The 24,085-nt window shown below is 41.2% G+C and overlaps 1 protein-coding gene across 4 annotated transcripts in view; it reads left to right on the forward strand.

Annotated features, from left to right (window-relative positions):
- LOC144495727 (protein NOXP20-like) overlaps nt 1-24,085 on the forward strand; it is a 43,723-nt gene that overhangs the window by 8,076 nt on the left and 11,562 nt on the right. For 3 of the 4 annotated variants that reach the window (XM_078216102.1, XM_078216093.1, XM_078216113.1), the window contains exons 3-11: nt 5,399-5,483; nt 6,184-6,300; nt 8,712-8,812; nt 9,193-9,327; nt 12,360-12,512; nt 16,839-16,962; nt 18,897-18,979; nt 20,831-20,986; nt 23,586-23,725. In XM_078216102.1, coding sequence (XP_078072228.1) covers nt 5,399-5,483; nt 6,184-6,300; nt 8,712-8,812; nt 9,193-9,327; nt 12,360-12,512; nt 16,839-16,962; nt 18,897-18,979; nt 20,831-20,986; nt 23,586-23,725 — 1,094 coding nt within the window. Of the gene's footprint in view, nt 1-331; nt 1,036-5,398; nt 5,484-6,183; nt 6,301-8,711; nt 8,813-9,192; nt 9,328-12,359; nt 12,513-16,838; nt 16,963-18,896; nt 18,980-20,830; nt 20,987-23,585; nt 23,726-24,085 lie in introns of those variants that run through there. The other variant, XM_078216084.1, reaches the window with a different exon arrangement.

Raw genomic sequence — 24,085 nt, forward strand, 5'->3', positions numbered from 1 at the left:
CTTTTGGTTCCATACGCAGTCTACCACTCTAGTCTTCAAGAGGACCAATTTTTATCCCTCACTATCCTTTTGCTCCTAACATACCTATAGAAGCTCTTTGGATTTTCCTTCACTCTGTCTACCAAAGCAACCTCATGTCTTCTTTTAGCCCTCCTGATTTCCCTCTTAAGTAGCTTCTTGCACTTTTTATACTCCTCGAGCATCTGATCTGTTCCTTGCTGCCTGTACATTTCATACAACTCTCTCTTCCTCTTAATCAGTGTTACAATCTCCCTCGAGAACCAAGGATCCTTATTCCTATTTACTTTGCCTTTAATCCTGACAGGAACATACAAACTCTGCACTCTCAAACTTTCTCCTTTGAAGGCCTCCCACTTTCCATTTACATCCTTACCAGAGAACAGCCTGTGCCAATCCACCCTCATAAGAACAGGATATGGCGCTCGACTCATCGATCAACAGTTCCGACGCGCCACGGCAAAAAACCGCACAAACCTCCTCAGAAGACAAACACGGGACATGGTGGACAGAGTACCCTTCGTCGTCCAGTACTTCCCCAGAGCGGAGAAGCTACGGCATCTCCTCTGGAGCCTTCAACATGTCATTGATGAAGACGAACATCTCGCCAAGGCCATCCCCACACCCCCACTTCTTGCCTTCAAACAACCACGCAACCTCAAACAGACCATTGTCCGCAGCAAACTACCCAGCCTTCAGGAGAACAGTGATCACGACACCACACAACCCTGCCACAGCAACCTCTGCAAGACGTGCCGGATCATCGACACAGATGCCATCATCTCACGTGAGAACACCATCTACCAGGTACACGGTACCTACTCTTGCAACTCGGCCAACATTGAGTACCTGATACGCTGCAGGAAAGGATGTCCCGAGGCATGGTACATTGGGGAAACCATGCAGACGCTACGACAACGGATGAATGAACACCGCTCGACAATCACCAGGCAAGACTGTTCTCTTCCTGTGGGGGAGCACTTCAGCAGTCACGGGCATCCAGCCTTGGATCTTCAGGTAAGCGTTCTCCAAGGCGGCCTTCACGACACACGACAGCGCAGAGTCGCTGAGCAGAAACTGATAGCCAAGTTCCGCACACATGAGGACGGCCTAAACCGGAATGTTGGATTTATGTCACATTATCAGTAACCCCCACAGCTTGCCCCCTGGACTTGCAGAATCTCACTAGCTGTTCTGTCTGGAGACAATACACATCTCTTTAACCTGTGTTTAATGCTCCCTCCACCCACATTGTCTGTACCTTTAAGACCTGGCTGGCTGTAGGGATTCACATTCTAACAGTATTCTGGAACTTGATTTTGTGCACTGTTTGAGAGCACATTTCCACTCCATCTGACGAAGGAGCAGCGCTCCGAAACTTATGGTATTTGCTACCAAATAAACCTGTTGGACTTTAACCTGGTGTTGTGGGACTTCTTACTGTGTCCAATCCACACTTCCCAGATCCCTTCTCATTTCATCAAATTTGGCCCTTTTCCAGTTCAGAACTTCAACCCGAGGACCAGATCTATCCTTCTCCATGATCAGGTTGAAACTAATGGCATTATAATCACTGGATCCAAAGTGTTCACTCACACTCGCATCCATCACCTGCCCTAACTCATTTCCCAATAGGAGATCCAATATCGCATCCTCTCTAGTTGGCACCTCTATATGCTGATGTAGAAACTTTTCCTGAACACATTTTACAAACTCTACCCCGTCTAAACCTTTAACAGTATGCGAGTCCCAATCTATATGTGGAAAATTAAAATCCCCTACTATCACAACTTTGTGTTTCTTGCAGTTGTCAGCTATCTCTCTGCTGATTTGCTCCTCCAATTCTCGCTGATTATTGGGTGGTCTACAATACAGCCCCATTAATGTGGTCATACCTTTCCTGTTTCTCAGCTCCACCCATAGGGCCTCTGTAGACAAGCTCCCTAATCTATCCTGCCTGAGTACCGCTATAACATTTTCCCTGACCAACAATGCCACCCCCCTACCTTTTATCCCTCTGCCTCTATCCCGCCTGAAACATTGGAACCCTGGAACATTGAGCTGCCAGTCCTGCCCCTCCTGTAGCCAAGTTTCACTAATGGCTATAATGTCATATTTCCATGTGTCTGTCCACGACTTCAGCTCATCTGCCTTCCCCACAATACTCCTGGCATTGAAATAGACACACCTCAAAAGGTTATTTCCACCACACTCAACCCTTCTATTTGTGATTTTGCTTGAACTAACCTGTCTTTTTACCCCTGCTGCACCCCTGCTCGGTTCCCGCCCCCCTGCAAATCTAGTTTAAACGCTCCCCAATAACACTAGCAAACCTCCCTGCAAGTATATTGGTCCTCTTGTAGTTTAGGTGTAACCCGTCTCTCTTGTACAGGTCCCAACTGCCCCAGAAGAGGTCCCAATGATCCAAGAATCGGAAACCCTGCTCCTTACACCAGTTCCTCAGCCACGTGTTCATCCGCCCAAGCATCCTACTCCTACCCTCACTGGCACGTGGTACAGGTAGCAATACTGAGATTACTACCCTCGGGGTCCTGCTTTTTAACTTCCTTCCAAGCTCTTTGTACTCACTCTTTAGGACTTCCTCACTCTTCCTACCTACGTCATTTGTACCGATGTGTACCATGACATCTGGCTGATCACCTTCCCACTTTAGAACACTGTGCACACGATCAGAGACATCCCTGACCTTGGCACCCGGGAGGCAACAAACCATGCAGGAGTCTCTGTCCCAACCACAGAACCTCCTGTCCGTACCTCTGACCATTGAGTCCCTTATCACTACTGCTCTCCTCTTCTTCCTCCCACCCTTTTGCGCTGTAGAACCAGACTCAATATCAGAGTTCCGGCTGTCGCACCTTGTCCCAGGTAAAGCATCTCCCACAACAGTATCCAATTTAGTATACCTGTTGTGGAGGGGTATGGCCACAGGGGAACCCTGCTCTGCCTGTCCTTTCACATTTCTATTTCCTCTCCTTTACAGTAACCCAATTTCCTGTGCTCTGCTGCTTAGGTGTAACTACCTCCCTAAAGCTACTGTCTATATACTTCTCATTCTCCCGAATTAGATGGAGGTCATCAAGCTCCTTCTCCAGTTCCCTAACACGCTTTGCTAGCAGCTGCAGCTGGATGCATCTTTTGCAGGTGTTGTCGTCAGGGATACCGGAGGTCTCCCTGATCTCCCACATCCTGCAAGAGGAGCATTCCAACATCTTACCTGGCATTTTTTTTTACTCTGGGGGAAAAACAAGAATAAACTTTCTGGGGGAAAAAAAAACCTACTCTCGCCTCTGCCTGTTCTCGACGAAGCCCGTTTTGAGCCAAAGCCCTTCAGCCCTCACTCTGCTACCTGCTCACTCCGCCGCCCGCTGGATAGTGCAGCCTGCTTTTTAAACCTCCTGTGCGCTACAAAAAACCTTCCCAGGTCACCCCGTGGTCGGCCTACTTCCGTTTTTCCCTTAAAACTACTAGACTTAAGAAACCCCGCGAAAAAGTAAGTAAAATAAAGCCAATCTCTTACCCTTTCACTCTAGCCACCAGTCACTCCTCTCTCTCTTGATCCAGTCGAACAATGATTTATTGGCCTGTAGTAAAAATAAGTTTTTCAAAGCAAGTGGAAAGCTGTTTGTGATTTATATAAACGATCTGGAAGAAGGAGTAACTGGGGTGATCAGTAAGTTTGCGGACGACACAAAATTGGCAGGACTTGCAGATAGTGAGGAGCATTGTCAGAGGCTACCGAAGGATCTAGATAGGCTGGAAATTTGGGCAAAGAAATGGCAGATGGAGTTCAATCCTGATAAATGCGAAGTGATGCATTTTGGTAGAAATAATGTAGGAAGGAGCTATACGATAAATGGCAGAACCATAAAGGGTGGAGATACGCAGAGGGACCTGGGTGTGCAAGTCCACAGATCCTTGAAGGTGACGTCACAGGTGGAGAAGGTGGTGACGAAGGCATATGGCATGCTTGCCTTTATAGGACGGGGCATAGAGTATAAAAGCTGGGGTCTGATGTTGCAGATGTATAGAACGTTGGTTCGGCCGCATTTGGAATACTGCGTCCAGTTCTGGTCACCACACTACCAGAAGGACGTGGAGGCTTTGGAGAGAGTACAGAGGAGGTTTACCAGGATGTTGCCTGGTATGGAGGGGCTTGGTTATGAGGAGAGATTAGGTAAACTGGGGTTGTTCTCCCTGGAAAGACGGAGGACGAGGGGAGACTTAATAGAGGTGTATAAAATTATGAAAGGCATAGATAGGGTGAACGGTGGGAAGCTTTTCCCCAGGTCGGTGGTGACGTTCACGAGGGGTCATAGGTTCAAGGTGAAGGGGGGGAGGTTTAACACAGATATCAGAAGGACATATTTTACACAGGGTGGTGGGGGCCTGGAATGCGCTGCCAGGCAAGGTGGTGAAGGTGGACACCCTGGGAACGTTTAAGACTTATCTAGATAGCCACATGAACGGAGTGGGAATGGAGGGATACAAAAGAATGGTCTAGTTTGGACCAGGGAGCGGCACGGGCTTGGAGGGCCGAAGGGCCTGTTCCTGTGCTGTATTGTTCTTTGTTTTTTGAATTGCTTTCTTTTATACAAATTACGATCACCTTAGAGTTAATTGCATCTATGCAGTATATAGTGGATCAATGGGCAAGGAAGTGCCATAGCTTGTAGTGGGCCCTAGGGGATGGGTGGGAAACATTTAATTAAAAAATCTTCTGAAGCTTCTTCCACATGCAGGCTAATTCCAAGTCTAGTCCTTTCAGAACCTAAACTAAATATTGGTGAATAAATGCTATTTAATGACATTAGCCCTTCCGTTACTTTTCTGATGATTTAAAGTCAGCAATAATTGGCCAGAATGGATTTACGCTTTTTTTTGGACAAAATGTAATTGGGCAATTTTCCACATTAGTTGAGGCCAATATTGAAGCTGTAATGGAGTAGTTTATCTAGAGATGTGGCTAGTTCTTGAACACTCTTCTGCACAATAGCAGAATATTGTTGGAGATCAAATTAGCTGAGGGCTGGCATCTATGATGTGAAGCTAAGGAGAAGACTAGAAGGACTGTGCCTCAACACTTCTGCATCTGGAACAGACTTTGGAAGCCTGTGTACAGAACTTTCCATATTTTTCTCAGCCAAAATTCCTGCTGTGAAATTTTTTGTAGGCAGTGTAAGTTTGTAAAGTCAAAGAATATGTCAAACTATTTACTTGTCTAATATAATTAATAACCACCATTCTATGAAATTAGACAGTGGCTGCTGTGTAGATTGTGTATAGTCAAAACACCCTCAAGTACCTTGTTCTAGTAAATAAATAATAGATAAACATTTTCATTTGTGCATCAAATCTACAGGATTCAACTTCGAATAAAGGTAAAGCCTGGGGATCCTGGGGAACCTGGGGGAAATCGCTGTTGTCATCAGCAACAGCAACTGTTGGTAAGTTTCATGGAAGAAATCTAGTGACTAAGAGCACTAAAAGTATGTTGACCATGGAGGTTTCCAGAGAGGAGTGCAGTAGCTTTACAGGTTAACACAATGCAGTGGCCTTGGTGTTACTGATGGATGTGTGTTTCTTTTGGATCCTGTGGACTTTAACAGCAGGACTAAATGAACATCTTTTGCTTCTATTTCTAGTCACAGCCAGATTGAGAGACTGGCTGATTGTTGGGCGGGTGAGCATGGTAAAGGAGTGGAGAAGGGAGTCAGTGGTTAGAAGGCCCCAGTGTATTGCTGGTGATGAGAGGGGAGAGAGCAGAAGAGCCTATGAGGATATTGTACCTGGGGTTTGTACATAGTGAGGTTGATCACAAAACTGGGCTTGGATTTAGCATCAGGCATTATTAATTTATGGCACAGTTAGTGTATGTGGATGGATAAATGTGCTTGGGGAGTAACATCCTGAAGATCCTGGAGATGTGTGCTAATGGTTAAAATGAATTAACCATTAGTCCATCACACTAAATGACTTTAATATCCATTTGAAATAATCATATGCCAAGTTATAGTAGTAAGAGATTTAAAACTTTTTTCGGTAACATTTAATGGATGGAAAAAGATACATTTTTTCCTTTTGTGAAATATGATTTAAATCCTTATCTGTATGTTGAATAAATTAATAATTATAATTCAATTTCAGGCCATGGGCTGAGCACTGTAATGGAGAAGGCAGAAGCATCCTTCAAAATACATAGCAATGCTCAAGCATCCGAGGAGAGGAAACTGTCTGAGACGGATGAAGTTACCACAGCATCAGGTAGCTGGAAAAAAGTTGGACCTCGTATTTTTTTTCTTGTCTATTTTCTTCTCTTCTCTTTTAATGGCACCGATTCCTTGTTTGGGTGTACTTCAAAGGCATTGTGTGTCTTCTGGTAGCCTTGCTGAAAATGCTTTGTTTTGCAGCTTTAAAATTAATCAGTAGTGATTCCTGGGGACCAGCATCAGTGACTGTCTTGTGTAGAAAGCTGGGTACCAACAACATCTGATCAGAGGAAATATTTAAATTATGGAAATACCTACATCAATGCTCTGCCTGTTGAATAGGATCTAGCCTCATTCATTTGGACATTTCCACCTAGCTTGCATCAGCTTATCAGACCTTTGACTTTAAATTGAGTTTTCCCCATGTGTTGTCTCCTGTGTCTTATCCATGCACTTCAAAGCATAGTTATCTAGATCTAGCATGTAACCATGCCTCTCTGACTTAATTTACCTGCATCCATTTGCATGTGTGTTTTGGACTCCAATCCATCACTTTAAATTCCCCCTTTCTCTTCCTTTTTTTCCTTTTTTGTTCAATCCCTTTTATTCTTTTCTCTACCATCAGTCACTCTGCACTCACAAACCTTAATTCTACAGCTCCCAATTTCCTACTCGTTTGCTATCATCCTAGGCTTGACTCCATCATAAATTACTTGACAGCTTCTGTGCCTCCCTTGGCATCTTCTAAAAGGCCAAGCAAGACACTTAGTTATTACTGTGTCCTAACAAGCAGCAACTCCAATTGCTGTGTTATACTTCTTATATGGTGTGCCTGCCGAGAGTTAATCTTGCCAACATCCTTTCCATCGTTCTTATCAATCCCTGCATATATTTTTCAATTGTATTTTTTCCTGTCTCCCAGTTATTCTGGTAATTTCACCTCCTTTAAGCATCTCCCCTTGTTCTGCCTCTTGCACCTCATCATTGTTCTGTACCACTCAGCCAAGTATTACGCTTACTTTCTCACAGAGATATCTTCACTGACTTTGCCTCCAGTGTCTCTTTTTGTCAAACTAATTGACATACAGTACAGGATGAGCAAAGATTTTTTTCAACAAACTGATGTGAAGACCAAGACTGTGTCTTCAGTCCCCACTTAACTTTTTTCTAGTCACCAACTCCATCTCTTCCTGGCAAATGGTTGTGGCTAAACCAGATTTTACACAACCTTGGTTTGAAATTTATCATCATCACTAAGACCACCTATTTCAACCTCTGTAACATTTCCTGATCCCTTCCCTGCCACTAATCATGTGCTGTTGAACACCTCTCCATGCCTTTACTCCTCTTGGTTGAACACTAATGCAAAGGCAAAATGGTGCCGATGCTGGAAATAAAAACAGAAAGAACTCTGGTTAGGCAGCATCTTTGGAGAGAAAAACAGAGTTTAATGTTTTAGGTCTGTGACCTTTAATCAGAATCTACTCTTTCTTTAATTATCCTTCTGCTCTTTGGGCTTTCCTTTATTTTATTTGCCAATATTTTATCATGCCTCTCTTCGCTTTCCTAATTTCCTTTGTAATTTCATCCCTGCATTTTCTATACCACTCAAGGCATTTTGCAGTATTGAGCTGTTGCTATCTGACACGTTTCTCTTCTTTTGCCTTGACGTATTCTGAGGGGACAGGATCTATACTTGGGAGTCCAATCCTTTTTCTTGTGGGTACATATTTGCTCTGAACCCTCTCTATCTCCTTGAATGCCTCAAACTATCTGACACTAATTTACCTCCAAGCTGTTTCCAGTCCACTTTTGCCAAATCACACCTCAGTTTTATAAATTTGGCTTTTTCTCAGTTGAGAGCATTTACTCTTCATCTATCTTTATCTTTCTCCATAACTATACTAAATCTAACTGAATTATGAACACTGCCATTAAAATGCTGCCCTACTAATACCCCTTCCACCTGCCCAGCTTCTTCCACTAAAACTTTCTTTGAAATCCTACTTTTAACTTATTTCCTAGCTTCCTAAAATCTGTCTGCAGGAATTCATCCAACAGATAGTTCTTTTGGAGCTCAGGGACCAGACCATGTGATGTCCTGGCTTTCGATGCAAGGGAATAGATAATTTTGGAAGGATAATCACTTTTCTGTTTTAAAATGGAGTCCAGTCTAGTTGGTTCTTGTCAAGTTCTGTGTAGCAAGAAATGAAGCACTTTTTGGAAATAAAATTAAACATTGTTGACTCCTTGTCAGTCTCAACAATACAAGTACTGAACCTATCTAAGCGTCAAGAGATGTGGAGGTCAAGATGCAGCAAAAAGGATTAGAAAGTAATTTCTGTATTTCCATTGGATTTCTTGTGGGAAATACTTTCAAGGAATTGATAGAATTGTGCAGCTTCAAGTTCCCTAATAATAGAGATACGTTGTGATCTTCGTAAATTATTTTACTTTCCTGAACAGATCCGCAAGAAGAAGTCCATTCTGAAGATGTTCAACCCTCTTCCCCCACTGCCGGATCTCGTGGCATGTTGTCAACAATTTCTAATGTTGTTCAAAGCACAGTAAGTGAAATGAGACATCCTGACTGGCGCATTATGATTTTCATGCAAGGTTTCTTCCTTTTTTAATCAAGTTCTTCCAGTCTGGTTACATTTGGTTAAAATGCTGCATAACATTTTTCAAGCCCAACTGAAAAAGGGGGAAACGTACTTAAACACATCAACCAATGCTGGCTTCCAAATAGCCTGACTTCTGCACTGCCCATTGTTCTGGAAATAATTCAGAAATGTAAGTGAGTTTAGAATAAGAAACGGTCTGATGAACATGCTTGAAATAGGTGATGCTGTATGTGGTAAGTTACAATGTCTGGACTAACTTATCAACTGTAAAAATAATGATCAACTATAAATACTACATATTGTTTTCTGTGGGGTTTTTTTAGGGTAAGACTGTGATCACAGGTGGCTTGGATGCGCTAGAATTTATTGGCAAGAAGACCATGAATGTCCTTGCAGAAAGTGACCCTGGATTCAAGAAAACAAAGATATTAATACATCGAACTGCCACTTTGTCCCAGGTATTGAGAATGAATTTCACAACTACAGTAGCATTTTATACTGAATTAAATAACTTTACATTTTATTGGTCTCATCGGAACACTTGTAATCATTTCTGAAACCTTTGTTTTAGTATTTATGCTAGTATGAATTGGTCAGTTTATAAAATAGTACACTGTAGTATAGGACAGGAACACCATTGCACTGTTCCACACAATGATGGAAGTTTATGTACCTACACAGTTTCCTTTGTTGAGCTCCACAGTTTCTCAGAGGCAGTAGCTAGGGTCTCTCACATCTACTAGTGAACTTTTCAGAATATCAATGAAGAATGAAAGCAAGTCACTGTAACTGTTATCTTGGATATAATAATGGAATAACACCAGGAAAGGGTAGAAACTGAGGAAAGAAAAGGGAATCTTAGAATCCCTACAGCACAGAAAGAGGCCATTCGGCCCATCGAGTCTGCACCGACCACAATCCCACCCAGGCCCTACCCCCATATCCCTACATCTTTTACCCACTAATCCCTCTAACCTACGCATCCCAGGACACTAAGGGCAATTTTCAGCTTGGCCAATCAACCTAACCCGCACATCTTTGGACTGTGGGAGGAAACTGGAGCACCCGGAGGAAACCCACGCTGTCCTCATTTTTAAAAATACTGATCCGATGTATTTAAATGTGTGCAACTGTCAGCTGTAGTAACCAGCAGAATTTTCTCAACATTTTACAGTATCCAATTTAATGAGCCCTTCAAAGACACACTAAAAGCTTAGTGGCTTCTGTCCAAGCCCTACTGTTGCAAATACTCATTTTATTACATATTTAAATGTCAATTTGGAATCTCATTTTCATGAAATGGAACATCTAAATTGGTCAGGTACTGTTTTAAATGCCTCAAAAACTGCAACAATTTTTTGGAATTAAACAGGAAAAGGAGTAGGTTAAAGGCAAAGTACTGCGGATGCTGGAATCTGAAACAAAAACAGAAAGTGCTGGAGGAACTCAGCACGTCTGACAACATCTGTGGAGAGAGAAAATATATTTAACTGCAGGAGCCTGCTCCACTATTCAATGATATTGTGGCTCATCTGTACCAAACACTTACCCAGCTTTGTCCCATAATACCTTGGGCTAATAACAAACCGTCAATCTCAGTTTTGAAATTAACAATTGCCGTTTACAGAATCAAAGTTTGGATTACCACTGATTGTGTAGAAATGTTTTCTAATTTCACTCCAACCTTTAGACTATGCTGCCTAGTCCCAGATTCCCAAACAGTGGAAATAGATTTTCTCTATTATTCGTTCCTCTTGATATCTTAACTTGATGAAGTCAAAGAAGATTTACATTTATATCATGTTTTCACCACCACCGGATATCCCAAATAACTTTACCACCAGTTAAGTACTTCCGGAAGTGTAGTCATTCTGTTGTAATGTGGGGAACAAGGCAGCCTGTTTGTGCATAGCAAGATCCTAGAAACAGGAATTTGTTAATGACCAGCTACTTTGGTTTTTGATGTTGACCAAGACATTAACATTAGCCAGAAGACTAAGATTATCTCCCGTGCTCTTCTTCTAAATAATACCATGAAATCTTTTGCACTTACCCAGAAGGGCAGACAGACTGGAGTTTAACGCCTAATCTAAAAAATGGCACCTAACTTTGACAGTGCAGCTCTACCTCAATACTCCACATTCTAAATTATAAGGACTGCAGCCTGGATTTTCGCTTCAGTGTCAGGTAACGGGAGTTGGAAAATTTTCAGAATCTCTGCATCCATTTTGGACGGTGATGGTAGGGGTGGGGGTGTGCGCGATAGGAGGAAGAGCTTTAAATGGCAGGATCTTAATTCCTGGTGAGAATGGGATCAGGCCCACCATCCCCAGGACCAGATTGAAGGTGAATACAGATCAGAAATGGCCACAGGGCCACCTAGTGCCATGGCAGGCTGTTTAAAAGGCCCTAGCTGGTTCTTTAGGCCTTCGTCTCAGTTGTTTTCTTAAACGTTAGACCCTTTGCACTCATCCTTCACACTCCTTCACCCTCCACCCACATGCCCATTTATGCCAACTCATGGCCCCTCCTGTCCTCCATGTCAACCCATGCCCTCCACCTACCCCCAAAGTCAACTTAGTGTTAACTCGTGTCTTACCGCCCACCATTCTTTGCCTTTACAACCTCCATGCCAATTTACCCACAATCCACCATAGATAGACTTTGGAAGCCATGTTATGATGAATTCAAATAAAATTCTAAATATTATAGACTTCTCTATATAAAAAAATTGTCCCATTTATGAAAGCCCATTCAATCCCCTGGAGTACTTAATCTCTTGTTAAATCGAACATTTGTATTCATAATCCCACATCAATGACAGCTTTATGTGTCTCATTGAACTGTCAATCAAATGCGAATTTACAGCTTCCCTTCCATTGTGATGATAGGTTGTGGACAGCAACCAGGTATTAATAATGATTTAATGAAAGCACTTAATGTCATGTCAAAGCAGCTATTGAAAGTATTAGCACAATTGTTTTGACAATTTTCTCAGGCAGATGCAGAGAGTTTTACAATTTTTAAAGGGCTTGCCATTATCCACCCTGCAATAGCATCTATGACCCCTCTCAAAATTCAGAACTTGAGTTGGATGATCAGCCATGATCATAATGAACAGCTAGGCAGGCTCGAGGGGCTGAAGGCCTACTGCTCCTATTTTCTATGTCTGTGTTTCCATCACATTATAGTAAGGCTCATTCAATATGATTTCAATAACTACTAAAATTGACTATCCATCGAGATTTTCATTCCACAGTGTAAACATTGAGACATGTTGGAAAGGGTCGGGAGGCAGGATAATAACTCTGCAATGGCAATTCAATCTTGCATTTTTCATAGCCTCTGAAATGCCATCATGTGGACATTTTTGAATCTTGTTACATAACGCATGACTCGATTTGCACATTTCACCTGACATCTGAATTTATTAATTATATTATGAATATAATAAAACAATGCTCTAACTGGTATTAATTTTTCCAAGTAGATGTTAAGGGAAGCAAAAGAAAAAGAGAAGCAACGACTTTCTCATCAACTGATTGTTGAGAAGACTGCTCACTATGGAATGTTGTTTGATGACTTTCAAGGTCTTTCTCATTTGGAAGCTTTAGAAATTCTTTCCAATGAGAGTGAAATAAAAGTGAGTTTTGAAAATTTTCTCAAATTGTCCTATTCTCTTTTTATATTCTCTTTATTTGGCTATCTCTCTTTTCAAATTTACAATTCTTATTAATGACTTTGAGAATAATGTATCCAAGTTTACGGATGATACAAAACTAGATAGGACAATTAGTTGAGAGGCAGACAAAGAGGCTGTAAAGACATAGATAGGTTAAGAGATCAAGAGGGAGACAGATGGAGTATAATGCGGAAGATGTGAGGTGATTCATGGATCATGGCCAAATGTCACGCCTCTGCTTCCTTCCACTGCCATTTGCCCATGGGCTAAAAAGGGAGCTGTCTCCTATTAATGAGGAACTTGACATTGCTGTAGGCTTATGAACCCCTCCCCAGTAAGCTTGTATGCGAAGATATAGATCAAAGCAGTATTGAAGAGGCTGAGCATGACAGATGGAACCATGTTATATAAAAGTTGACTAATTTTAATGAATACATCATCAGTCTACCCTCTCCTTGAATCCAGGCCTCCTGCTGCCCTCTGAAATGTGGGAAATTTTAATGTTGCCAACTTCAAACATAAAACATTTGATGCTGAAGCAAGTCAGAACATGGCCTGCTTTTTGACTGACCCAGCCGCCTCCTTGTCCATGTCTTTGCCTGCTCATTGGGCAGCAGATCTGACTTTAAGCAATTAACTCCCCCATTTGTTCAAAATAGCAGTTGCTTTCTGTTTTGCATTAGAGATGGGTTTGCAATCTAGAATTGAAGCCGCCTTCTGATTCCCTTCTATAAATGGAAAACCTGGCCCTTAGTCTCTCTGGTTAAAGGACTGACCATTTGAAAGTGAAATGAGGAGGAATTTCTTTAATAAGGTTTGTGAAACTTTGGAATCCTCTACCCTAGAGGACTGTGGATGCTCAGTATATATTGAGTATATTCAAAGCCAAGATAGATTTTTGGATTGGGTGGGGGGGTGTACAGGTAGTTAAGTGGTATTGAGGTCAAAGATCAGTCATTGTTTTCGGCATGCAAGCTGGAAGGGCCATATAGCATTCTACTGTTCCTTGTTAAGTTCTATTTATTCTTTGAATTATGTTGCCAATATCTAATAAGCATAAATGGAGTATGGGAATTATGACAACAGTAGTTTTAATGAATACAAATTATATAAACAATATATCTAAAGACCAATACAGTGATCCCAGTTAAAAACCAAAACACAACTCTGAAAAGTTCAATTCTGCAGCGAAGCTATTTCATGAATATGATTATAAAGGGGGCACCATAGAATGTTGTGAGCATTCAGCCCTGATCCACAGCATTTCAAAATTAGATGGATAAAGGTCCCTTTAAATTTAAGTGACTGCGTAAGGAAATTGTTTTAAAAAGTAACCTTTTCAAAGTCTCAGAAATTATGGAGATGAATAGATCCTGTAGGCAAGTAAAGGAGCAGTGCTGGCCCTAATCCCCATTTAGAAGTGGATATACTCCATGTGAAAGTGTGACCGTGGAATTGACCTGTTTAAAACTCCAGAGCACCCTCCACAACAGGACATCAGTACATCACATGATTTTTAAAAATTCATTTACAGAATGTGGGCTTTGCTGGCTCGGCTATGTTGCCCATCGCTAAATACACTTGTAAAGTTAATGATGAGTTGCCTTCGTGAACTGCTGCAGCCTCTATGGTGTAGGTACACCCATGGTATTCTGAGAGATGGAGTTCCTGGATTTTGACATAGCAACAATGAAGCAACAGTGATATATTTCCAAGTCAAAATGGTGAGCGACTTGGAGGGAAACTTCCAGGAAGAAGTTTCTGTTTCATGTGTCTTGAACTTGCTCCATTTTTATCACTTGTCCATCCAAGTCAATTACACCTTATAGATCTATTGTGCCTACCCATACCTCAATGTATTTAGCAATTTTCAAAATAATGGGGCGGCACGGTAGCACAGTGGTTAGCACTGCTGCTTCACAACTCCAGGGACCTGGGTTCGATTCCCAGCTTGGGTCACTGTCTGTGTGGGGTTTGCACATTCTCCTCGTGTCTGCATGGGTTTCCTCCGGATGCTCCGGTTTCCTCCCACAGTCCTAAGATCATAGAAACCCTACAGTACAGAAAGAGGCCATTCGGCCCATCGAGTCTGCACCGACCACAATCCCACCCAGGCCCTACTCCCATATCCCTACATATTTACCTACTAATCCCTCTAACCTATGCATCTCAGGACACTAAGGGGCAATTTTTAGCATGGCCAATCAACCTAACCCGCACATCTTTGGACTGTGGGAGGAAACCGGAGCACCCGGAGGAAACCCACGCAGACACGAGGAGAATGTGCAAACTCCACACAGACAGTGACCCAAGCTGGGAATCGAACCCAGGTCCCTGGAGCTGTGAAGCAGCAGTGCTAACCACTGTGCTACCGTGCCGCCCACGGGTTAGGTTGTGCGGGTTAGGTTGATTGGCCATGCTAAAATTTCCCCTTCGTGTCCTGAGATGCGTAGTTTAGAGGGATTAGTGGGTGGGATATGGGGCTAGGGCCTGGGTGGGATTGTGGTCGGTGCAGACTCGATGGGCTGAATGGCTTCTTTCTGTACTGTAGGGTTTCTATGATTCTAAGACTTTCAGGTGAATCACAGACTGCATGGGACAATAGACCACCGGAAGAGCAAAAGACGTAGGAGCACAAATAGGCCATTCAGCCCCTCGTGCCTGCTCTGCCATTCAATGAGATCATGACGAATCTGATGTGATAATCCTCAACTCCACTTTCTTGCCTTATCCCCATAATCCTTGATACTCTTACTGATTATAAATCTGACTATCTCAGCCTTGAATATGCTTAGTGACCCAGCTTCTACAACCCTCTGTGGTAAAGAATTCCATAGATTCACAGACTTCTGAGAGAAGAAATTCCTCTTCATCTCTGTCTTAAATGAGCGACCCTTTACTCTGAAACTATGCCCCCTGGTCCAAGACTCTCCCATAAGGGGAAACAAGATCATAGTATCTACCCTGTCAAGCCCTCTGAGATTCCTATATGTACCAATGAGATCCCCTTTCATTCTTTTAAAGTCCAATGAGGCCCGACCTACTTAACGTCTCCTCATAAGACAATCCCTCCATACCTGGGATCAACCAAGTGAACATTTTCTGGATTGCCTCCAATGCCAGTATATCTTTCCTTAGATAAGGAGACCAAAACTGTTCACAGCATTCCAGGTGTGATCTAGCTAATGCCTTGTATAGTTTTAGCAAGACTTCCCCATTTTTATACTCCATTCCCTTTTAAATAAAGGCCAACACTCCATTTGCTTTCTCTATTACCTGCCGAATTTGCATGCTAGCTTTTATGATTTATGCACGAGGACCCCTCTGAACTGCCCCTCACTTCAGAGCAAGGATAACCTGCCAGGCTTTCCCTGTTCTACTGAGGCCAGGTCTGGAAGTAGTTATTAATTGAACACTTAAGGGCCTCAATTAGAGCAGGACCATACACCTGTTCCCTATATATTACTGACAGGTCTGGGTCTAGTGGGAAGGTCACCTGGGTAATTTCACAGGCACCTGTCAATCTGTCAGAAGGAGCTCTTAAAATTCTGGCCAATGGTTTTAATGGGTGGCAATGAAAACCTCTTTGGAGGCAAATTCTGAGGCAGGAGTCATTTGATCATGTTGGAGGATGTAGGGTGGTCCCTGCTGCCTCCCCTGATTAAATCTTAGATGGGAAGACTTGAGCACAGACTACCTGGCTAGACGCCTATTGAAACTCAAGTGGGCAATTGTTACCTACTTAATAACCGCAACCAGCAAAGGCTGAGGTACTTGCCATGTGGGGCGATTCTATTGAGTTTGCTTGCGGCCTCTCTGGTTCAAAGACATTCATTGCTTAATTAAGGGGCCTAGCATCGGGAATGGAGTGCCTGCTGAGAGCCATCCGCTTTTCTTTTCTTCTGACCTCCCTCATCAGTGACTGCCTCCCTAACCTGCCCTCACATTTATTCCGGGATCCCTGGAGAAGGCCCAAGTGAATTTCCGGCAGTAGCAACCACTACCAATGATTCTGTGGTAATGGAGAGCTGCCAGCTTCAGATTGACAAATAGCTCTACTGAAATGGGAGAACTGCAGCATGTAAATATTTGCCATGAAACCAAGAGTCCCATGGTAGGTTTGCTGGTGCTAGTTAGGGGCTTCATTCCCTCAAGGCTCCTGGCATTTGAGTCAATGGGTATGCTGCCAGTTTTGGAGGCTTATATTGTGCCTCACCCACTGCCCTCATTATGTTCCACCTATTATTCATAAATCATTTCATTGAAGATTTATTTTTGCTTTTTCAGGTTCAGTCTGTTTTGATGTCTCTCACAGGAGATGAGTTGGAAACTCTGAGAAAGGACTTGATCAGTATTAAAGATGTCTTCTTACTCGAATTAAATATAGAGGAAGAGCAAGAGGAGAAGAAACGTATGCTAATGTGATATTACTGTCTCTTTGCATGGTTTCTCAAAAGATGATGTGAAAAGTTGGTATTAGAAAGCTATTCAGAAATAATGAGCACGATGTAACTGAAACTGGGGGATGGGGTAGTGGCGGCGTGGGGGATGCAAGTCCTTGAGGTTCAGGGTGTTGGGGAGTCCTGTGGTGGTTCAGTCTGGGTTTTAACAGTAGATACCCAGAAATTAGAAGTGGTTTTAATCCTTCTAACTTTGAGTACCTATTGGTGTAACCCAGTCGCAATTGCCTGAAGATTGTGATTTAAGTCGCGTTTTCAAATGGTTCCCAGTGCAGAGCAATTGCGCAATGAACGTTTGCACTTCTGGCTAATTGTCATGCAAACCTTACATGTGCTCCTCTGAAGGGCATTCCTCAACACTACTTTAGATTATTTCCCAATACAATCCTGAGGAATTTGTAAGTTGTGGCCCATTATTGATATATGTTACTAAAATGTTGAACACTTTAACGGGTGGCACGGTAGCACAGTGGTCAGCACTGCTGCTTCACAGCTCCAGGGACCTGGGTTCGATCCCCGGCTTGGGTCACCGTTAGTGTGGAGTTTGCACATTCTCCTCGTGTCTGCGTGGGTTTTCTCTGGGTGCTCCGGTTTCCTCCCACAGTCCAAAGATGTGCGGGTTAGGTTGATTGGCCATGCTAAAATTGCCCCTTGGTGTCCTGAGATGCGTAGGTTAGAGGGATTAGTGGGTAAATATGTAGGGATATGGGAGTAGGGCCTGGGTGGGATTGTGGTCAGTGCAGACTCGATGGGTCAAATGGCCTCTTTCTGCACTGTAGGGTTCTATGATTCTACTTTAAACTGCGTTTAATTTAAAAAACATCTGTTATGCTTCTCATTTTCTTCTCAACTCTCAACTGGGCATTTTATTACTCACATAATTTTAACCCTCATATTTCTTGTACTTAACATTTATTTCATTCATCAGAATCTCGGGAATAATACCAGGGCTTAACTCGTTCAATAAAGATAACAGGTTCTATAAACCTGGGTTGTATTTCCTTCAGTTCAGAAGGAGTTTGGCATCATAATTGAAATGTTTAACAGCATTAAAGAACTTGATAGGTTAGATACAACAAAACTCTTTCCTCTGGTGGGTGAGTCCAGAACTGGGAGGCACAGTTAGAAGTAGGAGTGAAACCAGGAAGCATTTTCTTGCACAAAACCTGCTAAAAATTTAGAATTCTCTTCCCTAGGAGACATTTACAAGATCAACAGATTTCTTATTACAAAGGACATGAACAAAAGACAGGTAAATTGATGTCCTGTAGAAATCAGCCATTTTACATCTAAATGGCAGAACCAAATTGAAAGGCAAACACCTGCGCTTCACTACAGGGAGTTGTCATCTCAACTGTTTGAAAAATGTAGAGAACTATTCTAACAACAGCTATAATGAAAAACATGTTGCATGACTTGTGTCAGCAGAGGAATAACGTGTAGTATAGTGTAAGCAAAAAGAACATTTTTCCTATTTAAAAATAAATACATTTTAGCCTCACTTAATCCCAACAAAATATGCCAGGCCTTTTGTATTTAAACTTACCAGCACTGAAATCTCAACTTGCACAAATCCAAATATCTCTTGCCATCATATCAGTGTAACATGTTACAGAATTAAGATTTCCCGATTAATTTTGCATTCTTCCCAAAAGAATTGCTTCATGAATGAGAACATGTTTTCTGTACTGTACAATCAGATAAAATAATTTACCACTGGTTCAGTGAAAGATTGGAAGCATGACAATGGATTATCCTGCATGAGTGGTGTGACAAACTAATGAAGGTTTTAGGAAGAAACTGTTAATATCTGTAATTTTGAACATCTGAAAATAGTGTTAAAAAAATGCAGTAAAGAGACAAAATGCTATTTTGTTTCTGGCAGATGATGGTGAGGAGTTTGTGTACATGCTAACTGAGCTACTATTTGAGTTGCATGTAGCTGCTACTCCAGACAAGCTTAACAAGGCAAGTAGAATTTGTGAATAATTACAATACATTTGCGGTAAGGTTTGGAAATGCATAGCAATTGCTTAACAGGGGTGTAATTGTGTTTGTGGGGAACACTCTCGATGTTCTACATTGCCCTTTTGTGTTCTACATTGCTTTTTGTAAGCCTTTAATTGTTAGCTAAAGACTCATTTTCTTCCTTGAGTTAGAAAGGAAAGCATTCAATCACATGGATTTATTCTCATAGTGCGATTTGATAGAACATGTATGTTCTCTAACATTTCATTAAGTATCACGTGTATTTACAAATGAAGGCTTGAATGATGAATACCTGCATGCTATTCATTTGTCAAATCCTGTCCTTACTCAAAGTCCAACCAACTATACTTTTCAGTAGAGATTGCTGCCCAATAATCAGGAGAAGCATTCTGAAGCCCAGCCATTCCAAGGGTTACTAAAATGAACCTGCCTCAACCCTGATTTACTAAAGCTAACTAGAGGTCAATTCTCTGTTGCGCCTGCATAGTTCAACATGGTTTACATAGTTCAGTATTGCATCCCATGCATTTATCCAGTGAACCATTCAGAGTTTTTGACTGTTTAATGCAGAGGGGACTGCTTTTAAAACAAATTATTTCTTGAAATCAGCCAATAAACAGACTAATGATGTTTAATTCATTGCTTGCTGGGAGCATTACTTGAACATACCTGTCATATTTTGCTAGTTGTAGAAATGTTCAGAATAATTGAATCATTTGAAGCCTTTATCTCATTACTATTTGCAGGACTTTGCTGTTCAGTTAGCTGCTGAGTTTCTCTAGAACATTATCAAGACTGAACTGCTTCATTGGATCTGAAAGTGCTTTGAGCCTTTCATTAACTCAATCTGTACATATTTGACATGATTTCAATCAAGCTTTCAATTGAAATAATATTGTTGGTATTGTGAACAGCTCCATTTAGGAAAAGCAAGATTTAAAATTTCATATTCAATGATCTAAGCTGATATTTCTTTGTATAAATTGTAACATTGCAATACCTTGTGGCTATTCTGTGTGCAGCCACTAAGTCTATTTTCCATTGCGTCTCTGATTAGTGAGCATAATTAATATCAATTTTCTTATGCTGCAGGCACTAGGCCCCAAAGGAACTGAAATCATCACTTTCTAAAATGAATTATTGTCAAGCCAGTACAATAATCATATTCTTGCAACTGTTGTCATTGAGATGTTTATGGGACTTTTTCCTTATTATACAACTGTCCAAACATGGTCCACTGGCTTTATTCAGTTTTGAAACAAACAAGATAGTGACTTCAAATCTGATTCCAGCTATATTGCTTACCATTTTAACCCTTACTGTTCTGCAAGGAATACAATTACTTGGATTAAATGGAATTACTTTAGACAAGAAATCTCTAATAACAAAAGGCAACTTTAATTATTAGGTTGCACCTATTTCTAAACGTAAAAATTAACTTGTTGAATATGTTGAAACTCATGAAGTAAGTGAGTTGTGCTTTGCAAATATAATGCACTAATTATTATAGTTGGGTTCAACTGTGAGTGTAATTGATATAAACATATCTAAGGTAATTTATCCACAAAAATATTCTAATTTGGACAAAGACACTACTACCCTGTGGCAATTCATCGAGGTGAATAGATATAAATCAGTTGAGCCAAGTCATTGTTACTTTCAACCTACATTTTAGTTTAAAAATATATTGCCATACAGAACTCTTCTATTTTTTATATTTTGTGATTATAGCATAAGACATCATCAGATGTTTAAAATATTATCTTAAAGAAGAGATTTGTGTGATGCTAAAGCACTTATTCAGCTGATGTCCTAAATTCACTTTTCCAGGCGAGGAGAAAGGCTTTTGGTTGGCTGAAGGAAACCAATGCTTTGCTTGATGAAGAAGCAGAAGAAAAGAGTTCAGAAACAAATAATGAGAAAGAGGATAAACAAAAAGGGAAACAAAAATGCAAAGAAAGTCAAAAAGACAAAATATCTGTTGAGGTGAGATTTTTCTCAAATGTGAAGCATATACAAGTGCTTAGAATGAAAGATAATCTTGTTAAAATTGTTACTAAATTGCTGTTAGTCAAAAGTACAGAGCCTGATTTCAGATATAGAAACATAGTATCCCTACAGCGCAGAAGGAGGCCATTCGGCTCATCGAGTCTGCACCAACTCTTATCCAGGTCCTATCCCTGTAACCCCACATGTTTACCCCACTAATCCCCCTAACTTTTTTATCTTGGGACACTAAAGGGCAATTTACCATGGCCAATCAACCTAACCTACACATCCTGGACTGTGGGAGGAAACCAGAGCACCCAGAGGAAACCCACGGGAAGATACGCAGACACGGGGAGAACGTGCAAACTCCACACAGACGGTCATCCAAGTCCGGAATTGAACACAGGTCCCTGGCGTTGAGGCAGCAGTGCTAACCACTGTGTCACCCTATGATATCCAATGGCATTCTGATTGTGCATAACTCCCTTAAAATATACCTTCTAGTTTCTATATAAAGACTGCAGCTTATGACTTAACTTTTAAAGAAATATATTCTGTGGATAATTCAGGATAAGTAAGCTTTGACTGGGATTTTCTGGAAATTTGCTCCAAAAATCAATGGCCTTTTAAATATCTCTCCAAATTTTCCATCCCACCCGCGACATTTCCTGCCAAGGGCTTGACCAGAAAATCCCGGCCTTTATATGGATCATCTAAATTTTGGTTCTATCATTTACAAGATTCCATGAAAAGCTAGCTGAACTGGTTATTCATTTCGGTACTTCTCAAGAGATTGCCATATACAGAGTTATGGCAAACACTCTGTATATGGCATATACAGAGTGTTTGCCATATTTAGTCTACATTACAATAGTGCTTTCACAATCTGTCCTGCCACTTTCAACGATATGTGCACAGAATTTAATCCCATCCATCACCGAGAAAAACACGGTGCCTGAATACTGTTAATCATGAGAGAGGCTGCACATCAGTCTGCTGGTGGCAGGAAAATCTTACGCGATTTATTCCGAGGCAGGATGGGACTAATGAGAGAAACTCGCCTACTTGCGGCAATCAATAGGCTCATCAATAAGCTACTTGACAGCAACTATCTCTGAGTCAACTGAATTTTAGTGGTGGCTGGGCAATTAAATGGGAGTTGCACAACTTTCCTGTGCTTCTCAAAGGCCATCCAGCAAACCCTCGCCAATGTGCCAGCCGCCTACCAGGCAAGTTCCTTTTGTCTGGCACTCCTAAATCAAGGTTGCATCTGAACAGATTCAGAACTAATGTCCATGTAGGACAGTTGACTAGTGCTAGTTTAGACTGTCTTGGCAGGGCAATGAGAACCAGAAATTAACAGTAGAGAGGAAAAATAAAGTGTACAAATAATTGGGAGAGACACATAACACCAGAGTAAGAAATAGTAAGGTAAGGGACGAGTAAGAAGGAACATAATAAGACCTAAATTAGATTTACAGTGCATGTATGTAAATAATGTTAGTAAGTTGCAGGTAAGTTCCCAAGTAGCCACTTGGGAAAATGATGTTCTGCCAATAACCGAGATCTGGCTCAAAAAGGGTGGGACTGAATGCTAAATATTCCTGGATACAAGGGATTCAGGAAAGATAGGGAAAGAAAGAAAGCAGGAAAGCATTATTGACTAAGGAGAAAATTAATTACCGTGCTTGAGAAAAAGGGTGTCTAGAGGGTTCAACAACAGAATCTATTTGATTAGAGCTAAGAAACAACAGAGCTACTATTACAGCGTTGGGTGTATTCTATAGGCCTCCAAGAAGTGGGAAAAATATAGGGCAACAAATTTGTGAGGAAATTACAGAGCTGCCAAACTTTATTCCCCTAGATTTGACTAATCAATTGAACATTGATTGTAATTATATGATAAATTAAAAATTTGACTTTAGTTTTTATACTGATTAATTAGTCATCTTACTTAATTTAAATGAAATAAAATAAAAGCTTACCAGTATACTCACTCCACATGGTCTCTGACCTCCCCATTGAATATCTGAGCTAAACAAATTTAGATGGTGCCAGGTTTAATCTCTAGTTTTTACTGAATTAGCTGATATCAATGGGACAGCAACAGGAGAATTACACAGCACTTCGAGGTTACGGAGGACAAAGTGGCACCTCCTTGATCTTTAATCTAAAAACCTATACTAAAATATGGGTGGCACAGTGGTTAGCACTGATGCCTCACAGAGTCAGGGACCCGGGTTCGATTTCCAGCTTGGGTCGCTGTCTGTGTGGAGTTTGCATGTTCTCCCTGTGTCTGCGTGAGTTTCCTCCGGGTGCTCCGGTTTCCTCCCACAGTCTGAAAGACATGCTGGTTAGGTGCATTGACCCAAACAGGCACCGGAGTGTGACGGCTAGAGGAATTTCACTAACTTCATTGCAGTTTTAATGTGAGCCTTACTTGTGACTAATAAACGTTTAACTTTTTAAAAGTGTTATAATGACTAAAGTGATGAGTGGCTGGCAACTGTAGTGTGCTATCCCTGCAAAGAAGAAGGGATAAAAATCACAGAGAAAAATATTTATTTGTAAAACAAATAAACTGTTTTGAATTCAGGATGTTTTGACGTTGTCCATTGAGAGCCTGGCTGAGATAACGGCACGCTGCATTGAGCAACTCCATAAGGTGGCTGAGTTAATTCTTCATGGACAGGACGTGGAGAAGCCAGCATTGGATCAGTCTAAAATCCTCACTACGTAAGACATAAAACTATACTGATCTTGATTTGGGGTATTTTATTTGATTTAATCAAAAATGTGTGTGTTCTGTATAACATGATTAGAAAAGAACAGTGATAAGAGAATCAGGGAACACTGCTTTACTTTATGGTTCCTTTTTTACTAAAATTAAAAAACAGAGAAACATCCCTCAAGTGCCAAAATAATACATATTTGTGGCAATAGACTTTATAACAAAATTCTGACAAAGGCAATATGGTGCAGGAGTTAGGATTTGTTGCCAATATTTGCTTTTTAAATGTGCTCTTTTTAAAATATTTTTCCTTCTAAAAATGCACTCCCTCTTCTCACATAACTTAAACAAATGTGTATACATTA

Source organism: Mustelus asterias, chromosome 1, assembly GCF_964213995.1.
Source record: "Mustelus asterias chromosome 1, sMusAst1.hap1.1, whole genome shotgun sequence".
Lineage (NCBI taxonomy): Eukaryota > Metazoa > Chordata > Chondrichthyes > Carcharhiniformes > Triakidae > Mustelus > Mustelus asterias.